This window comes from Eucalyptus grandis, chromosome 5 (assembly GCF_016545825.1).
Source record: "Eucalyptus grandis isolate ANBG69807.140 chromosome 5, ASM1654582v1, whole genome shotgun sequence".
NCBI lineage: Eukaryota > Viridiplantae > Streptophyta > Magnoliopsida > Myrtales > Myrtaceae > Eucalyptus > Eucalyptus grandis.
The window spans coordinates 16,297,539-16,318,038 of NC_052616.1; the positions used below are offsets into that span (position 1 = coordinate 16,297,539).

Sequence of the window (20,500 nt, forward strand, 5' to 3'; positions counted from 1 at the left end):
CATGTCGTGTTTTTTACGTACATCACGCTCCGAGGCTTGCTGAGGAAAAGTACTAAACAAAAACTCTAGACTATATTTCACCATGACATTAGCACTTTTTTTTTATTGCTAAAACCCCATTTGACCAAAATACTTTCGTTTAATTGCGATAAAAAGAAATTCTAAATAAGATCATTGTGACTTCGATATCTTAAATTTTTGTTCACCCAAACTTGTAATGATAAGAAATGAATTTAGGTATCGATATAGTTTAAGTATCAATGTCACAATAATGCATTGCGTTAGTACGATATCTTTTGTGATTCTTGAACTTTTGTTATATATTCAGTGTAGTGATTGAATTATATGAAATTATTCAATAGGGGCCATTTTATTAATATAGACTAATAGATAATATTAAATATTTTTGTATAATTTGTGGATTAAATTGAACGTATACTAAAAGTTTAGAGATTATATTGGATAAATTAAAATCTCAAGGATTATATTATATATAAAATTAAAATTTAAGGGTCAAAAGTCAGTCACGCTAGTCCAACACGTTAGGAGGGGTTTAGAGTGTTGGAATTGTTTATTCATTTTTTTTTCTGTCTTTTCTTCTTTGTTTTTGCGTTCGTGATTAACGGTAACATAAGCAGCAGCTGTCCTGTCTAGCCGCTGACTACTGTCGAGCGTCGACTTCACGGAGGACCAATTAACAAATTCGGGATATTATAATTAAAATTATTAGAGGGGAAATTGAAGAGCTAACTCTCTTTTTTCTTTTTAAGAGTTTGGTAAACCGGAAGTTGACTCAGGGCCCGATGTCCTTTTCGGACAGATACATCCCCTCCCTTTTTTCGCACTTCTTTATTTGCCAAATTTAATTTGATTTTTCTTTTATATGATCATGGAGTTGACCAGATGTTATTGTCCCCAAATGAATCTCGTTACTCCTTTATTATTTTTCAATTTGCGTTTGATTTCGACATAAAAGATTAAATTTTAAGAAGTTCCGGGTACCCGCCATCCAATGCATTGATATTCCAATATGAAAAAAGCATCGAATGGGAATAAATGAGAATTATCACCTAACTTTTATAACCACAAACATTTATCTAGAATCAATTTAATAAAAATCTCAAATCAAAGATTTATTAGCATTGCACAACACAATGCCTAAAAAACTATCTTAGCAATCCTAAAGCAAGAAGCTGGTCTTGAAACAATAATAGTTGCAAGAAAAGATTATATCATATTTTCATTAATTTTGTGATTTAAAGTTGAGACGAACATGGTAATAATAATTTCACAATTAGCTCGGCAAGTTTGAATTTTGGGTAACCCCGTTAGGCAATCGGGCTTCATCTATGCCAACGTGTGAACATTGTCGATTCAAGGTCGTGGGACCAAGATTGACCAACAAACAAAGGAGGGAAAGTGTGGATTCCTATTTATAAGCTAACTTTTGAACCAATATGGTCCCTTAGGAGAAAGGGCAATTTTGAAGGTTTGCACTTTAGAGGAGAGCGAAACCATGACCCATCCATTGACCATTGGGGCCATTTTGTGGGGTTAAAATTTTTCTCCTAAGTCCATCTTGGAAGCTTTTACTTAAGAATTCAATCCACCTGAATCATATTTACTTCTAACTGTAACGCTTTTCCCAATAGAATTCGCATGAGTAAAAAAGTTTGACATTTACCCAATTAGATCTTTGCCCGTGACTTAGTGTGAGTGAGTTTGATGGTAATGCCCGCTGAACAATGATTAAAGTGCAACTAAAATCTGGTCACGATGCTTTACGGGTACCTTCAAAGAATAATCAAACATCAAACGCGAGAAAGAAGGGGAAAAAAAGCCAAAATTCTTGCTTTCAAATTAAAGAAAAGAATACCTATTTTCAAGACCTTAGCCATTGCCGGGGTCAAATACAAATTTAGTTTTTTAAGTCTTTGAATTTGTATGATCTAATCCTTAGACTTTATGGATTTTCGCAATTTTCCCCTTAAAATTTATCTTGTGCAATCAAATCCAAATTTAGTCAACGACTCTAGCTATGTCATCAAATTAATGGACAACAAAACATTGCTTATGTGATAAAAACTAACCCAAGATTACTAATTTGGTGCCGAATGAGTGGAAATAAAATAAAAATAAAAAAGAAAATCTTAATTTGACAGTATCAATTGTAGCGGTGAACAAAGTACATGATCACTCAAATCAAGAAGGGTAGAAAATTCGATTGCATAAAAATAAAACTTAGAGGACCAAACTGCAAGAATCTCAAGAATTAGAGGATCAAATCTGTACTTCAACCCTAAAATGGAGAGAGCCTCCCGATACTCTCCATCATCTTCCTGAGCGAGAGAGATCTGCAGAAGAGGCCCAACCTCTGAGCCCATTAAACTCGTACATGGGCCTAAGACATGGGCCTCATAAATGGGCCTCATACATGGGCCTCCTACATAGAATCATCCCCACCGTTTCCTCCGCGACTGCTCGAGCCCTAAACCACCGTCGTCGTCGTCGTCTCTCTCTTTCTCTCTCTCTCTCTGCTCGATCGAAGCTCCGGAGAAGCCTCGGTTTCCGCCTCGGCCTCCTGCTCCGGTGAGCATTTCGAATGTCTTGTCTCGCTCCTCCGGCCGTTCCTCTCGCCGGAGCCTTTTCCGCGATTTCGTGCTTGGTCGGTCGCGTGAATCTGACGGCGGGATTCGGCGCCGCTCGATTTTTTTTTTTTTTGCAGCTCCTCCGGCGTCGGCTATGGCTCGCGGGATCTGATCGGGCGGCGTGTCTCTCCCTTCTCGATTGTTTCTCCTTGAACGAAACCAGGTCAATCTCTCTCTCTCTTTCCAGCCGTTCTTCAGGCGAACAGAATTGATTGTTTTGCTGGAATCGAGCTACCGGCGCATTAGATGGTAAAAATCCATGAGAGTGGCGAGTGCGAGCGGTTGGAGAGAGACGAAGTTGTCTTGATGATAGGCCGTCGATTGAGAGCGAGCACTTGGTTCCGGCAAATGAACCGAGGAAATGCGGCTCCATTTCCTTTGTGTATGCACGGCTAACGCTGGAACCCGTGTAGAAGAGCTATTGCAAATTAAGAATCTAGGAACAATGCGAATGCACAACCTGTCTCGGCGCTTGGATAACGAACACCACCACGCTTGCGAGTGTTTTGTGTTTTTTGTGGTCAGAAAGGGCCAAAGGCAGGATTACTAAGCTTGCGAGTATATCTTCTTGTGGAGAGAGGCTATTTCTGTTGTCGATTAAAGCCATGCACATTTTCTTCAGCAGTAGCAACTACTGTGACTCATAGCATCCCATGAGTTATATCTGGAAGAAATTGGATTGAAACCATGGAGCAACGATTTGTGGCATGCTTGTGGTTATCTATTCAGTTTGGTTACTTTGGGCATTGTTGTGAATATATAGGGTGTATCTATATGAGCTTCTACTTTTCACATTTTGTTATCTGAATCTTGTGACAGACACATATGGACCTTTTACTTAGCTCGTAATACCCAAAACTTTCACAAATACAAATTGACACTGAATTCATAGATTTTTTTTTTTCACATTTTTTTGTAATTTGGATAATCTTTTAAAATCAGGCAGGAAAGCAAAAAGCCTTTGTTGAAGCATAGACAAACATGCCCTTAATCTGACATGGAGTATAGCTTCATAATATTTGTCTTTTCATTGAGAAATTGTCGTTACTACATTTTGAAAATGTTGGTTTTTGCTGTCGCGATGCTGGATTTGATTGGTATGCTATGCAACGAAGTTGTTTGAAGGTCTGGAGTGATCTTGGTACTGATGTCCATGGTAACTACGAGGCTTACTCATCTAGATCAGTTAAAATGAATGGAATGATGTTCTTATGATGCTGATGATTGGATCATACGAGTCATTTATGGCCAAAATACTAATGCTATTGTTGTTTTTTTTGGTGAAACCTATTTGCATACATCCCCAAATATAGTAGAAGTCCCAACAGAATTAGGATTTTTTTTTTTCTAGTTGAATTATTAGTTTGATTTTGTCTATTGGGATTTGAGCTCCATTAGAGTTTGAATAAGTTTCATCTTTCCATGTGGAGTAGAATGTGATTTTTTTTATTCTAATTAGAATAAGAATTTTATGCGTCTCACTAGCCTTTCTAACTCAGTTAAGAGATGTTAAGTGTGTTGCGTGGAAAGTTTAGATGTGAAGAATAAAGGAATTTACTCTTCTTGTGTTAATCTTCTAAGTAAGCTCCTCTACTGCTTGGCATCTCAAGCTTCCTAAATTTCTTATCTAGAATTTTTAAGCCTTACCTGTAAGAAAAGAACTGTACAACACAATGCCAAGTAAAGATTTGGTAAGGCTTTTCTTGAAAGGAGAGGGGAACGGGGGTGACATGAAGTGGGTGTGGAAAATGAAGGAAATTCAAAATTAATGTTAGGAAGTGAGGAACAAAAATTTGAAAAGTTTCTTCCCTCCTCATCTTCACCCCCTCCCTACCCCCTTCCTTCTCCTTTTCTCTTCCTAACATAGCCTAAAAGTGAATAAACTTATTTAACTTAATAATCTATGTTCCTCCTAATTCCAAAACATGTATATGTAGACTACTAAACTCACATCTAGTTCAGATAGGAAGGCTAAATGGGAAACATAAAACCGGTTACAGTGGAAATAGGAAATTAATCAATGCTATGATGAATTAGTTGATGATCATCTACAATAGGAAAAGTGATGTGGGCAAAGTCCCACATTAATCAATCAAGGAGATATTTTGGGGCTTATAAAGAGTTGGGTTCCCTTGTAATGCATCAAAGATAGTATCAGAGCCACTCCTTGGATGCCCATCTTCTGGCACTTTATCCTTGGGACTACGGTCCCTTGGTGGTAGCCCGAGGCTGCCTCCTCGAGGCCATTCTATGAGGTTGTAGAATCCTGAAGAGGGGGAGGATGATGCGGCCAAAAACCCACATCAGACAACTAAGGAGATATCAAGGGGCTTATAATGGGTTGTGTTCCTTCTTTTGAGAAGCTAGCTTTTTGAGATGAGTTCTTCCATTTTCTTATAATGGATCACTTTAGGCCTTGATGGTGAACTTTTTCTATCCTAAAGTCCTTTACCCTTAACTGGTGGTGTTCTCTTAGGCCTTGGTGGGGAACTTCATCCATCTATTGATCTTTATCCTTGGCCAGTAGCGTGTCCTTTATGCCTTAGTGGTGATCATTATCTATCAAGAATCCATTGTCACTCAAAACACATCCCCACATGCATAAAAAAAGTGAATTTTATTATAAATTTAAAGAAAAAACTTATTTTTATCATAATAGAACTCAAGTTTTATTAGATAAGAATGCAAATCCTACTTAGGAGAAGAATATGAATCCTATTAGGACTCTTGTTTGACTTATGGATTGATGACATGGCCCATCTTCTCCAAATGAGGGCCATGGCATTAGTTTTCTGCCCTTGAATGTGGTTTTGTAGATTGCCTTTTCTTTCTGAGGAATATATTATGTTGAACTTCATTTCTTGGTTTTAGCTCATTTCTGTGTCAACTCCCTACTTTGTATCAGGGTATGATACTGTTTTTCTAGTATTTTGATGCTGACCAGTGGCCATACATGGAAAATGAAACTCAAATGGATGTAATGACAATTTTTTCTTTGTTTTTGTTGTTCATAAAATGCTTATTTGATGCGTCTCAAAGTGCAAGGTCCTAGCTTTCGGGAAATTGATGTGATTTTGGAGGCAGGACTTATGGTTTTTAACTAAATTTTCTTCATTGTATCTTCTTCTATTATAAGTACTTTTTCCCCCTGTTATTAACTATGAGTCCATGCCATTTTGGATCCTCTAATCTACCAGGGGGGATATGTTTGATTTCTTCATTGGGCTTGCAGAATGTTATTTTCTCTTGCCTGAGGCCAGTCAATGATCTTATATTCTTGAATTTATCTATTCATCCTATATGAAGGAAGGAAATATGCGGTTAGTTTACAGGAACCAATGCACTCAAGTGCCTGGTTATATCTTTTGGTTGGGGCTATTGTGTTATACAGTTTCTGTAGCTAGCTTCAGATGAAGATTGGTAACATTTATCATCTTCTATTCTCTTGAAGATCGATGTAGATTTTTAAGCAATGTAAGCCACATGTTCCACAGAGTCATGTTAGTTTTCAGCTGCTTCGCATTAAGCTATTCACCGATTGGCAACTCCTATCTAAATGAGCATGGGAATGTGTGATATGTTGAGTAACCAGAGGTCCTTCTATCAGATGGCGAAAGGGAGACAACGAGACTTTCTGTGTGATTCAATGCCAATCGATCTATATCCTGGCAAATTAAGATATCTCATTGAAAGACATGGTACTAGAGTTATTGCAGGCTTCTACGAACACATGCTTTTTGGTACTACTGTGGCTGCTATTTCCTCTTATCTCACTGAGGCCTTTCTTATTTTGGTTACAAGTTTACTTTTTTGAAAGTATGCTTACTTGGATTAGGTATCAAACTGTTGTCTTTCGAGCCTCTTTAGATCATTTTGATTCCCTTGTTTTTGCTTAAAGTGGCTGTCAAACTGAAAAGTGGCTACTGTGGCCACTCTTCTCATTGGTATGATTTTGGATCTCCAATGAGCTGTTGTTTCCTGATTAATCTGAAAGAGCCCAAGACATTTAACATTCAGAGTAAGAACCTTTTTTAATCACAATTTGAATGAGTTCTTTGATTCATTTCCTTGCAGGCGTTGCAGTACTATGGGAGATTTTACGGTTCAAATTAGTAATGAACTTGTTGATCGACTTACTGACAATGATGAGAAGTTGAAAAGGAAAACAAGAAAAATAAAACCAAGGTTACCAAAAGAGCCTCAACATCCACAGAGTAAGGTGAATCAGAAGCAACCATCTAAAGATTCTGCTGGATTGCCAATTCAGCCTCCATTTTTCCTGCCTGTCAGCCCTCCTGCACATTCTGCAGTTGCGGAGTTGGATGCTATTCGATCGGTTCTTAAAGAGAGCGAGAGCATTGTTGAGAGGCTGCAGAAGCAGGAGGAGACCGTGCTTCGTGAGGTAACTGAAAAAGCCAAGGAACTTCGTGATAAGGAGTTCAAGCTTCCTTACCAGAAGCCAATGCCTTGTTTGGCCGAGAACAACGCTTGCTTGGAGTGCTACAAGGAGCATGCTAAAGACCCTTTGAAATGTGCTCATCTGGTAAGAAGTTTCGCAGATTGTGCTCGAAGAGTGAGGCAGCAAGTGAGCACTGCTGGTAAGCAGACGTAGCTAAACAGCTGATCTCGGGTCCATGACCCATTGTTTGTTCTTGTGAGTCTCTCTTTACTCGGCAGCAGTAATAAAGAATGATTCATTCTCCTCAGAGGGTATCCAGTGCTGATATTGCACGGTTGATATTTTCTTTTCTCATTTTGGGACACTATTGAATTGTTTGTCAATGTCAGTGTACATGGCTTCACTGTGAGACTTTGCGAAAAATGCATATCAGTTCACCATCTAATACCCGGATGTTTTTGCCCTCTGGATACCAAATGTAACTCTTTTTTACAGTGCTCCTGCATCACTGATGCCATCCTTGTATGATCCTCTTTCATGAGCTAGTGGATGATTGTCAAATGGAGATATGAATTGGCAACGACAATAGTACATTCATGAACGGTGTGAATCGTTAATTGGACCGGTCTGCGGGAATTTAGAGAGTGCTTACTATTAGCATTAAGTAGTTTCATAACTAATTGATAAAGATATTCTGACTTCCAAATACATGTTTATGTTTTTTAATCTTAAATATTTGATAGTTAGAAATATATTTTTTTCCAATTAAGCGGTAATGTTTAATGCAAAGACAGGAACTTATGGACAATCTTGTAACCAAATAGAAAAGCTGGTAAATTTTTAAAAAGAAAGAAAGTGGTAACTAATTCGAATGAGAATTAGTAAATCAACTAGCTAGTAACCTAATAGAAAAGTAGATAGTCACACAAGGTAAATGCGTGTGAGATTTAAATTTTTTTTTGGAGAGTTTGTGAGAAGGACGAATAAAAGCTAGTAAATAATAATGAAAGTTAATAAATTTAAAAAAAAAACGTTAAATTACTCAAATGAGAGTTCATAACTCAAAATTAATGAAAAAATTAATCGTAAAAAATTTGTTAAGTAGCTTAAATAATTTGTGAATAATACATATAAAAGAGTTGACAAATTTAAGGTGCTGGTAGAAAGATAAATAAAAGTTGGTAAGTAGGAAAAGTTGGTGAGTTATAAACTATTCAAAAACCATCATTTTTGTTATGACAATCATTAACTTTTTTCAGAAATCTAACATTACAAAAGTAGGGGAACGGAGCAATGGAATCGTCCTTGCATTCCTCTACGTCTTTGTTACGAAATTCCCCGCAGTTAATGTCACACCCCGATTCACAAGAAGAAGGGCATGACACGGCCGTCCTTTTTTACAAAGGACGCAGCCTCAACGTAACCAAAATTTCAACCCGATATCAACATATATACATCCACATATATATATTTGACAAAAAGGGGCAATTGGTTACAATATCAGAGTATATCTATAATCCACAAACATCAAAACATAAACCTTCTACAAAGACTAACTTATAAACTTATGAACTATGCATAAGCCATACCCAAAATTTCCACCAAAAAGTCCTCCCGAACGAACGCTCACATCTATTCGTGACTCAAAGAACCTGAAAAACAAGTAGATGAGAGGAGTGAGCTACCACGGCCAAAATGAAGTAACACATTTCTTCTAAGCGGATCGAGAAATCACTATGCACATTTAAAACATAATTCAAATACATAATCATAACTCAAATACCAAAATACCAATGGTCCAAATCCATTAGTCAATCTCATAAAACATGCATCAATGGTCTATTCCATTGATTAATCTCATCAACTCATATCGATGGTCCACTCCACTGGCCAAACTCAAAATCATACGTCAATGGTTCACTCCATTGACCAATTCATGCTCAAATGTCTAGCCATGGTCACGTGTAACGCCCGTGACAAAACGACCAAGATTCCCCCTTTGGCAAGGTCTCCACATATTATTAGCCGGTGGAATATCCTAGAATAGTACGCGCATACCCACACCCCTCAGGGTCCACAGAGACATTGAGCATCAACCACCAATCACAATATCCAGTAATCTAATATCAGAAAGAGAATCATATCACAACTTGAAATTTGATATATAAATATCAAAGCATCCTCCAATTCTTTCACAAAGAATTTCACAAATCCTTTTTCAAACAACCATTCAAATTGAAAATCGGAACATAACTCCCTTTGAACAACAAAGATGGCAGTAATAGCTCGATCCTGTTTTATGCAACAAAATATGCTTTTTATCAACTCATAGAGTATTTAATCAAACATGTTAAAATACAAAGAAGAAATAGTGTCACCCACCTGGGAAAAGCCAAAAATCAAATACGACGCTCACACGAACCGACGCATTCGGATTCCTAACAATTAACGGGAAAATAATATAAAAAAGCCGAGTAAAAATGATATTCTTATAACGACTCGCCTATACTAGGCCTATTAGTCGATAAACGACACCTACGCGCCCCAAAAGCTCATAATTTAGCATAAACCCATCATTTTCAGCTAGGCGCGGCCCATGCGCCAACTTCGTCACGCCATAAATTCCTCCACAAAATTCCGTTTCAAGCCGTCTTATAGTTTTTAGAAAGCTCTCTTAATGTACAACAACAACCCCAACTCAGCCACCCCAAAACAGCACCGGAAATAACAAAAAAAGAGACTCGAAGACACTGTTCGCTACAGTACCAGATTGCGCCTCCAACTTCAAAATTCCGTTCCGAACAAACCGCAAGCTCAAATCACGATCCGAAAGATGCTATAGCTTCACAACATCCCAAAGTACCATTTCTAAAAAAATTTACAGCTTAACGACTCAAAAATTGGGCTTCGCCATACAAATACCCAAGAAATCCGAATTTCGAGCCCTAATTGCGGCAATTGCTTCAAGCAAGTGATTAAAGGCTTCAATTTCTTACCGGCCTTGCAAAACACACTTGAGTCGGCTTGATGAGGCGTCCGGGTCACGAGCGCGCCAAAATTTTTCCTCTTTTCCTTTTTTTTTTCCTTTCTCTTCTTTCTCTCCTCCCCTGTTTCGCGTCTTCCCCTGTTTCTGTTTCTGCTCGCTGCTCTTCTCTTTCTCTCCCTCTTTCTCTCTTTTTAAAGCCCAGCCGAAGGTTCCACATCCCTCTTTAGCCTCCCTTTTTGACTTTTCAAACCTTTCTTTTCTTTTCTTTTCTTTTCTTGTTTTAAAACCCATATATTACAGTTAACATTTTCCACTGGCAATTAGTCAGGTAAAGTTTGCGATACGGTTCGGAATTCCTAAAATGAAGATTCTTCTTCGACGACGGTGTTGATTCTAGAGCTTCCAGGAATATGATGTTTCGTGAGCAGTTCTTCGCCAGGCATCTTCAATATCTAATCCATCTCTTTCAAGTCCCGGTTCCTGCTATAGTATCAGTAAAAATTACAGGGTAAATATAGACATTTTACATTACATTGCACATGCACACTCCCTCTCATAGGACTAGAGTCAAAAGGCAAAACCAAAATTCTTTCAGGTCATCAGGGCATCTAATGGCTTCAGGATCATGAGATCTTCCCAATAAAGAAAGAAGAGAAGAAGAAGAAGACATTAGTACTTACCAAAAAGTGGCAGGTCAGGAAGAGACTGGTCAGGCATCCCGCGATCATTTCGCCGCAGCCTTTCATTAGCGCGCCTTGCGCGGCGATCCTGATGGAGGAAGATGTCTTTCCAACTACCAGGGGGCGCTCGTGACTTGTTGAAATGCCATGTCGAGTCCATAACTGTCGTTGCCCGTGGTGTCGGTTTCAGCACGGAGCCTGCTGATCGCACCCTTCACTTCCGTCAGCTCAGCTTCGAACCTACTCCTGTCCTCTGCAGCACGAGCTCGTGCACTCTTCGGTTCCTTGCACCTCTTCAATGCCAAAGAGAGACTGATAAGCCGGCCGAGCCAGGCTCGCAAGAAGCCCACGTCCATGCCCAGGTCCTCGAACGCCTTCAGAGTCGTGGCCCACACGCCGAAGTCCTCTGTAGAAGTCGTGATCCTCGCACCCCTGATAGCATCCGCGATGTTCACCGTCTCGGAGATAATTCCTGCTGCCAGCTTACGGTGCAGGCCTTCGAGGAGGCTAGCGTGGAGAAATGTCTTTCGACTCCTACACAGCTCGTAGTACTTGCCTTTGAGGTGCTTGGAGAGTTCGGAGTCAATGACCAAACCTTTGGTGATTATAGAGAAATCTTCAATGCTCGTCACGCCTCCGAAATCGATGACAAATTCAGAGAACTGAATTCCATGAAGACCATTAGAAACGCGGTCATCGGAGTTGGTCTTGGGATGATCCGTGACTGATCTGTAATCAGTGCTACGGATCTTTAAACCGTCCTCACGAATGTTGTCTGGAGAAAGCTCCTTTGCGAGATGCAACTGATAAGGGTCGTCGTCTTCTTCTTCGCTGTTCTCAGTGTCCTTCCTGCACAACTCAATGATCAGAAAACGGGGGAAGAGTGAAGAACCACATAACCACTTTGGATTCAGGAATACCAGGATTGACTCGTCTTGAGCAAGGACCCAAATTTATCAGGCCGAGAGCCCCATCCAACTCGCTGAAATTATTTGATCTCACAATGTACACCTGAAAACAACAACCGCAGTCGTTTGATTGAATCAAGAACCTTCGAAAACAGTCATGAAAAGGGACGTATCAGAGTAAAGAATCATCTGCAATCAAAAACCCTTGAATTGGGTTGGCATGCCCAGTTGGGAACACTACAGCATCACCCTCCATTATGCTGCGAGCAATCGAAAACCCTCTCCAGCCACCACTCAGGCCAGTTTTAGCCAAAAAGGTACTTTGTTTCGTATACATCCCCGCTCTCATCTTCCAACTCGATCGTTGCATCTTCCTTCAGCAAGTGCGGGTCGCAGAATTGCTTCGGAAAGCCCTGTCATCTTAGAGGATTAGCTCGCGCATCTAAGATCATAATGTTCACACGATCGACACTGTGCAGCTTAATGGGGGTACAATACCATCCAAAATACACGAGTCACGCGCGATGGGAGCATGCGCTTAACAAAGCTTGGGAATTGCGGCGACAAGGACGACTGAACTGCTTTGGCTCGTTCCATGGCATCAGTCGCGACAGTGCCTCAATAATCATCTTCCTTGGCTCTCTTTCTTTTTTGGCTACAGCGAAGCGTTTCAGCTCAATCACAAGAAAAATCAAGTGCTCTAATGAGTCGAAGCAGGATCGATAACCACAGTATCTATTCAAATGAATTTGACTAGCCTCTTCAGCTTCGCCACATCACGACAGGTTACCTGATCAGCAGCTCGTAATTACACTGCATTCAAGTCATTTTATAGTTTAGGCATGCCAAAACATGTGCTCGATCGAGTGTCAATATGACAAGTAAGTGCATCTAGCTAAAAATGATACAAGTGCATCTAGTTAAAAATGATATTCAAGCAGGAACTCTACCACTGAACCTATGATCACCAAATATATTACTATGCACAAATCTCGGGTCCGTCTAGATTGACTTTTATTTTATGCTTTAATAAAGTTTTTCTATATGGTATTCCCAAAGCTGTAGCACTAGGACAAATACCAGATCATATGATATGAATCTCTATTAAAGTCCAGCCCAAAAGAACATAAAGGAAAGTCAGATTAAAATGCAAATAGAAAGAAAAGAAAGAAAGAAAACACAAATTTCACAGGAATGGTTCAAGTTGGAACTCAAAGCAGCGTGTACACATCTATGATGACCAAGGCAAACACGTGAAGAGCAAAACAGGGAAGATCGAAAGTTGTTCCGGGAGCACGCGATGGGCTTCTGTGGAGCAGATTCCCCTTCTTCTTCTTCAGTGACCTTCCTCGCTGAACCTCACAAAACGCGAGTGAAAACCCAACATTTGAAAAACGAGTCACATCATAAATGTCGACCTCGAGAGACATGGACCTTCGTGTTGAAAAGAAAGAGAGCAAAAAGGAAATCGTACTAATTTCTAAATCTTCCTGCTTGACGGGAAGTGAAAGTGGGGCACAGACAATTGAAGTGGCATTTTCAAAAGTTGTTCCTATCTATGATAAGAACAAGCACTTCAAACACATTTCCCCAAAAAAAATCCAAAAATGACAGCAATATTTTGAAGTTTTAGAAATTTTTTTGATAAAAGTTTCCAATGAATTACAATAAATGCTCGAGTTCAATCAAGTGGTCTGTTTCAAGCCTGAATTTAACTCGAATAAGTTTTCAACAAAGGCAGACTTGGCTCAAGTTGAACTTCATCGACAATTACATTTTTAGTCCAAACTTGAATTAACCAAGAACTGTTAATTTTTAAGATGTAATACATTTCAAAAAGTTTATTTACTTTATAACGATCATAAACGTATACATGAAATTAAAAGTACCCAATAAAATCAACTACTCAATTAGCCTTGCTTGCTATATGGGAAGAACCTTTTCAAAGTTCACTCTCGACCCCATAAAAATAGAAACTTGAGCTACTCATGCTCAACTTGAGAAGAATCATGCCTACTTCGAGTAAAACCCTAAATAGAATACAAGTAGCTTAACACATTTATAGCTTAGTTTACAACAAAATATAACCAACTTTTGGTTATTATTGACATGCGACGGACTTAGTTGATGAGAGTAAAGTTTAGTCATTTATAAACATAATTATCGGTAACTTGAGGAGAATTGACAACTCGCTAGTGAAGTTGACATCCAATGTGAAGTTGTCGACTAGAACCTTGAAGTCGATCCATGGAGTCATTGATATTTATAGGGAGCAATCTACATGACGATAACTGTTAGGCGGCCATTTTTATTGCCGCTATTTTATGATCGTTGTAGATAAGTGTTGTTAGATAATAGGAGACCATGAGATAACTTCTTGTGGATGATGTAACTTCTCATAATCATTTATTTCTTTACGAGTAACAATTTATAACTTCCACTCGTAGCCATCAATAATAGGCTTTAAATTGCCACATCGCTCTTTGTAAACTCCCCATCCCTCAAAACAAATAAAACATATTATCTTTCAATTCATATATCTTAACTATAGTTTTTAGATATCTTGTCGTCAACTAAATTCTGGCGTATATCTTAGTTGTAATTTTCAAATTTTTGTCATCCATTAAATTCTGGTGTTGTATCTCTCTAGCATCTAACTTTATGGCCAATTAATTTCTGTTGAAGTATATCCGTAATTTTTTTTTGTGCTCTAATGATATATCTTGTCTTAAATCACCACAAGACCCATCTCCTCTTATTAAAAATCAAAAAACGAATTTCAGCAAAAAAATATTTCGTCATCAATTAAATTCCGGCATAACATCTTTTTAGCACGTCTCGTGGGATTACTCATGGTTTATTTGAGAATTAACAAAGCCGAGGACAATAAATCACCTTGAGATTGATCATGCTGGGGCTAACAACGCCGATGAAACGGTGTAGACAAGCCGAGGTGGGTCACCCAATCCAAGACCTCAGCCACTCCTGCAACAGTGTAGACAAGCCGAGGTGGGGATGTCCACACGCCGAGACACCTTACCGAAGAGCAACTGATGGAGTTGGCACCAAATCTTGCTTTTGGTGACCACCGGGAAGAGCCTGTTCGACGGACAACAAAATCAGATAGCAAATCACATGATGAGACCTTTCTCTGATGCATTCAAGTTGATGGTTTTCAACATGATTAATGATATCATCTCAAAGCTCGTACCATTCAAAAGTCCATACCAATTCAACTGAACACAGTGACTTCCGACAATGTTCCTCCAACTCTTAATCAATTAAATAGTAAAAATAATTTAGGTCACTCCCACTGTCACTGACAATTTTACAAAGGCCTACAAATCCCAACCAAATTTAATTTTGTCAATGAAAATGACCAAGTTAATCCAGTCCAAATTGATCCCGTTGACACTAATGTGGCAAATCAAGATATTCCACGGAATGGACTTCTGATTGGGCCAATTCCATATGGGGATAATGTGAGGCCATATGGTGTAACTTACCTCCAAATGCAAGAATTTTTCTATGTGGCCAAATGTGCCAATTAACCCCAATGTCGACAAGCCAAATCAAAATCGACCTTTGAATACTGATCCTAAGGGCTAGGAAGACTAGGATTATCGATTCATGAATCCAGACCATGTGGCTGAAATAGTGATACAATAAATAGATGATGATAAAGGGGTTATTAAGACCCTGTTTAGTAATCATCCTCGCAACAACTATTTCTATTTTTTTTATTACTAGAACGAAAAAAGAACATAAATCTATTTGGGTAAAATTTTTGTTTCTAGGAATAGATTTGGAACAAAATCAAGAAGAAAAAAAAAAGTTACTTCTTGTTCCCTAGAACAATTCTTAAAATCAATTCCTATTTTTTTTTTTTTCTCATCTTTTTTTTCTCTTTTCTCTTCCCCTTTCTTCTTCTTTTTCCTTTTGGTCGGCGACCTTGCCGGAACGTCGCCAAACCATGGCGAGGCTCGGCCTTGCTGGGCCACCTCTAGGTCAGTGTTGCTTGGCAATGGCTCGATGAGCTTGGTGAAAGTGAACGTGGATGCCTCATGGGTACCAGGAGAATTTCTATGTTCGGTGGCCGGCATCGCCAGAAATAGAGATGGATTAGTGGTCGCCGGTTTTGCTGCGGAAGCTAGGGTTTCGTCCGTGGAACAAGCATAAGCAGAAGCTCTGTTACACGGCCTTCGCTTTATCTCCAACTGGCCGACCAATCACGTGCAAGCGCTTCAAAGTCAAGTACTTCGCTTCGTCTGTGAAAGCGATAGCTCAGCGGTGGTGGACTATGTGTTGGGCCGGGCCGAGATACCATGGAATCTGAGCAGCATAATCCAAAGTTGCCAACAGGAGCTCCGTATGGGCCGCCTAGTATCAGTAAAGCATTGCCCTCGGGAGGTAAATCAAGCTGCTGATTGGCTGGTACGCGCACACCGCCTTAAACAACTTCCTCCAGATTGGGTGAATAGACCCCCTCTATCCCTTTGGAATATTTTAGTTTCCGAATGTAACGCATCGTCGTTTTCCAAGACTTCGTAAGCTAATACATCGGTAGCTATTTCGAACAAAAAAAAAATATCGGAGAAGGATTCAAAGGCTAAATTTTGCTGATTTATTCCAATTGGCAACAGGAGTGTTTAAGTATGAACAACTACTTAAAAACAAAGATAAAGAGACTTATGAAGACGCTACACAAAACATGACTTGTGGATTAATATGACTGTATGATAGATCTTACCAAGATAAAATTTGACAAGAAAAAATGCTGATTACAAGTGAAAATATATTCCACCTTCGGTATCTGATTTAATTTTTCTCTATGCACTTCTTTATCATTTTTAATTTTAATTATTTTTTAAAATTTGAATTTTAAATTGTTTTATATTTTTCTCTTATTTTTATTCTTTCTTTTCTTTCCTTTGTTTTTTTTTCCCTTTCATTTTGTTTTCCTTAGTTGGTCGTTGGCCATGACGATGGCTAGCGAACGTTGCCATAGGGCGGCACTTGAGCCTCGTCGCCCTCTAGCAACGCTTGAGCATTGCCAATCTATGAGGCTCGAACCTCGCGGCCCTTTGACGATGCTTGAGCGACATCGATCTATGAGGCCCGCGCCTCATTGTGCTCTGGTGACGCTCAAGTGTTGCTAATCTAGCGAGCTTGAGCTCATTGATGGCCAGTCATTGACCTTGGTTGTGGCCAGCAACCGGCCAAAGAAGAAGGAAAAAAAAAAAAAAAAAAGGAAAACAATAATAAAAAACAATTAAAACTCAATTTTTTTATAAAAATAAAAAGAAAAATATTTTCCCCATTTAAAGACTTAGGAAAAATGTCTTCTCTAATCAATTCATTATTTATGAAACGAATGCCGAAAATTTAGAAAATATTTTTCTGAAAGTTATTTTTCGCAAGATGAATGGAAAGAAAATTCCAAAGTCTCAATGGAGGTTTTTCTCTTGGAGTACCTGTGACTTTTTGTCTCAGCCACTCAAGTACCCCTGAACTTGAGACCTTTGTCTCAGCCTCTGAAATCCTTTAGGCCGAACATCAGGCGTGGGGGCTTCACTAATGGAGGAATATAAAGAAAGAGAGGAAGAGCGGAGGGGGATGAACCGTAGCGGCACTCCCGAGCGCCAGCGAGGGCTCTCATTGGGGTCAAATGAACCGGGCCATACCCCAAAATTGTTTGCTGAAACAGCTACTTAAATCAGCGCGTTTTTAAGGCTTGCGATGCTTCATGGAGGCAATTTATTTGAACCTTATCTTCTTTCTTGAAATCCTTTATCTTTCCTCTTAGGCTGCGTTTGACAGTCGGGATAAAATTCGGGATATGATATAATTTATCCTATCCTCGTTTAATACTCGCTCAAGACATGATAAAGTTTGATATAAGGAGGATATAGACATAATAAAATTATCCCACTAGAGGAGATGAGATAAATGGGATATGATTTTTAATGTTCATAATAGGAAAATTATTTTCTTGAATAACAAACTTATTAAATTAAAAAAATTGAAATTATATTTCAATATAAATAATATTTGAATTCTAATTTAAGAAATAAAAATAAAAATAAAAATATTTTTAATTAATCTTATTTTAATTTATATATTCAACTTTAATTCTATCTTATAATAAAAATTCAATCTACAAATTAAATATTTATATTTATTATATATTTTAGGTATTTTTGTATATTAGGTATGTTAGTACAATTTACTATTTGATAAATTTTTATTAAAGAAAGATGAAAGGGGAAAAAGGAAATAACAATGGAAATAATATAAAAAAGAGAAAAAAATAAAATAAAATAAATTAAGGAATAGTCTTACGAGAGATTTTCACCATCTCCTTTTATGAATATTTAGGTTCATTTATAAATATATACCGTTTATATCAAAAAAATGTATATGATATTATGTGAATATATCCGATTTTAATATTGCGATTCACCAAACAATGAACGGATATAAAAAAAAAAAAATCTAATTATTTCATATCCTATCCAATCCAGTCTTATCCCAATTAAAAATCCGAACGACCAAACGTAACCTTAGAGTTTTTCCGAGTCTTCTAGAATACTACTAAGGCGGGCGATATAGTAATTATACGCATATGCTTTAAATGTGGGTAGTTGGTAGTTGGGGAGATGTAATCTCTACCGTTAGATCGAGGAGAGATCTACGGATACGATTTGTCTTATATTTGTATATATAGGATCTCCTCCCATTATTGTATTCATCTCATTCACAAGTAAATTCAAAGCTTCTCTTCTAAGATCCTTGCAAGTTGAGAAAGATTCTTGTGAGTCGAGTGTGAGGCCGCACGGGCAAGGGAACGAGATTGATGGACAAGGGTTCTAAAGAATTTTATTAATTCGATACAAAGGTAGATAAAGGCTTCCTAATTGAAGGTTAACAACATTAGCTTAAACATAACGATTGAAGATTGAAGGTTAACAGCATTAACTTAAACATAATGAGTAGAAGTAGTTTTTTTTTTCCATCTCTTAGCAAATAATAAGGACCTCCATGTGGAATTGTAGTGATTGTAAACTGGTTTCATGGACCCAATTGGGAGGACTGGCGGCCCGGGTGGTTTGTGCGGCCTGGGTGGTTTGTGGAACCGGTTCTTAATGGGTAGTTATCCGATCATCCTAGAACAATCCAATTTAAATTTGTCTCTCTTTTATCCCTTATTCAGTTCTTTCTATTGATAAAACAAACTTTTTTTTTTTTTATATTGCTTTTAAAAGTCAATGATTGAAAATGAATGTTCTTATAGATAATTATCTATCTCCTCAGAAAAAGTTAATTAATTAAACATTATCAACAATTTAAGTTCAAATATTTTGATTGATGATAAAAAGATTCGCTGAAATTCTATGTATGTTGGGCAGAAAACTTGAATTAAAACTTGTAAACGCAAAGCGCAAATAAACCAAAATACTGGGGTGCAAACTATAATTTCTCCAAAAGATAGTAGTCCAAATCCAGTTAAAGATTCATACTCCGACTAGGTCTCCCAAATCAGTTAAACTTCTTGATTTTGAAAAATCCCCCACCGCCACGCTGACCACTGTCTATATATATATATATATATATAGACAAATGACCAACCCTCTTTATAATCCTCAAGTTACCTATCTTGCATCCTCAGCCCTTTCTTATGCTGGATTCTTTCGATTCTTCACAAAAGTCCATGGCCAACGCGGCTTTCCCGACCTCCGCGATCTTTCATCAAAAGGCCATGGCCAACGCGGCTTTCCCGACCTCTGCGACCTTTTATCAAGGGTGCACGAGCGCCGAGCGCTCGCCCGAGGTGGGCTGCAGGGGCTGCGAAAACGATGGTTCCGGCATCTGGACTTTTGAAGAGAACAAGCGCTTCAAGAATGCCTTGGCTACTCTTAGCGGAGAGATTGACCTCTCCACATTGTGCGATTTCGTCGAGGTGATCGCTCCTGAGTTTCCCGGGAAGTCGGCTGAGCAGGTCGGGAGGCATCTTGAGGCGCTGTGGCAAGATGTCCACTTGATAGAGTCGGGTCAAGTCATGTTCCCGGAGCATTGGACAGTGGAGGAAGGCGATTCCGATGGCGGACCGCTGCCGGTTCAGAAATCAAAAGGGAAATCGAAAGTCGAACCGAAAAGGGAACGGAAAAGAGGGATCGCATGGACCAAAGAAGAACACGAGTATGATCGATCTTTCTCTGTTATTTTTTCCTTTCCTGTAGGTGGGCCAATTTGGAGGTTTTTTTTAGTCTGACGTTGCTATTCTTGACAAATCCAGGCGATTTCTTGGAGGATTGCAGATATACGGCAAAGGGGATTGGAAGAGCATCTCCAAATACGTTGTGATGTCGAAGACGCCAACGCAAGTAGCTAGTCATGCGCAGAAGTACTTCAATCGCAAAGACCGGACAGAGAATCAAAAACTTCGTCGGAGCATCAATGATACTCACAACATAAGCAATATCGGAGCTATAGCTTCCATGTCCTCGAGCCCACCATCTACTCGTTATCCAGGTAGAAACTGACGCTTAGTCCGGAGTGCCTCGACTCCCAAAAGCAGATACCCCGCCGCAGCTTTTGCCCAAATTGATCGTGCAGGCCATTGATGCGATCTTTGAATCTTTTGAAATGTTTTGCATTGATTTTTTTTTTTCATTCATTAGGAGAGTCATACCTCATAGACAAGGTCATGAAGATCGTAGTCAAGTTTCATGGGATACAATGAATAAGATATCGATGGCCATATCGTCGATTTGTATATGCTCGTACATGCACATATAATTTTTTTTTTTTTTTAATAAATTGAATGTGTTTTATGGATGTACATGTGCCTGCACAATGCAAGAGAGGGTAGACATGTG

General features: G+C 38.7%; 3 protein-coding genes across 3 annotated transcripts; 2 read left to right on the forward strand and 1 right to left on the reverse strand.

The window, feature by feature from the left end:
• The first annotated feature begins 2,488 nt into the window (after positions 1-2,488).
• On the forward strand, positions 2,489-7,616 carry LOC104444387. The gene is made up of 3 exons (XM_010058043.3): positions 2,489-2,589; positions 2,726-2,811; positions 6,723-7,616. Exon 3 carries the CDS (start codon positions 6,736-6,738, stop codon positions 7,258-7,260), a length of 525 nt encoding a protein of 174 aa, XP_010056345.2. The 5' UTR covers positions 2,489-2,589; positions 2,726-2,811; positions 6,723-6,735; the 3' UTR covers positions 7,261-7,616.
• Positions 7,617-10,826: 3,210 nt separating this feature from the next.
• LOC104446309 (B3 domain-containing protein Os01g0234100) lies at positions 10,827-12,218 on the reverse strand. The gene is made up of 4 exons (XM_039313387.1): positions 12,120-12,218; positions 11,957-12,034; positions 11,606-11,724; positions 10,827-11,562 (listed from the first exon to the last, which is right to left on the reverse strand). Exons 1-4 carry the CDS (start codon positions 12,216-12,218, stop codon positions 10,827-10,829), a joined length of 1,032 nt encoding a protein of 343 aa, XP_039169321.1.
• A 7,114-nt stretch (positions 12,219-19,332) lies between these two features.
• LOC104446310 (transcription factor SRM1-like) lies at positions 19,333-20,164 on the forward strand. The gene is made up of 2 exons (XM_010060175.3): positions 19,333-19,820; positions 19,918-20,164. Exons 1-2 carry the CDS (start codon positions 19,333-19,335, stop codon positions 20,162-20,164), a joined length of 735 nt encoding a protein of 244 aa, XP_010058477.2.
• The last annotated feature ends 336 nt before the right edge of the window (positions 20,165-20,500 follow it).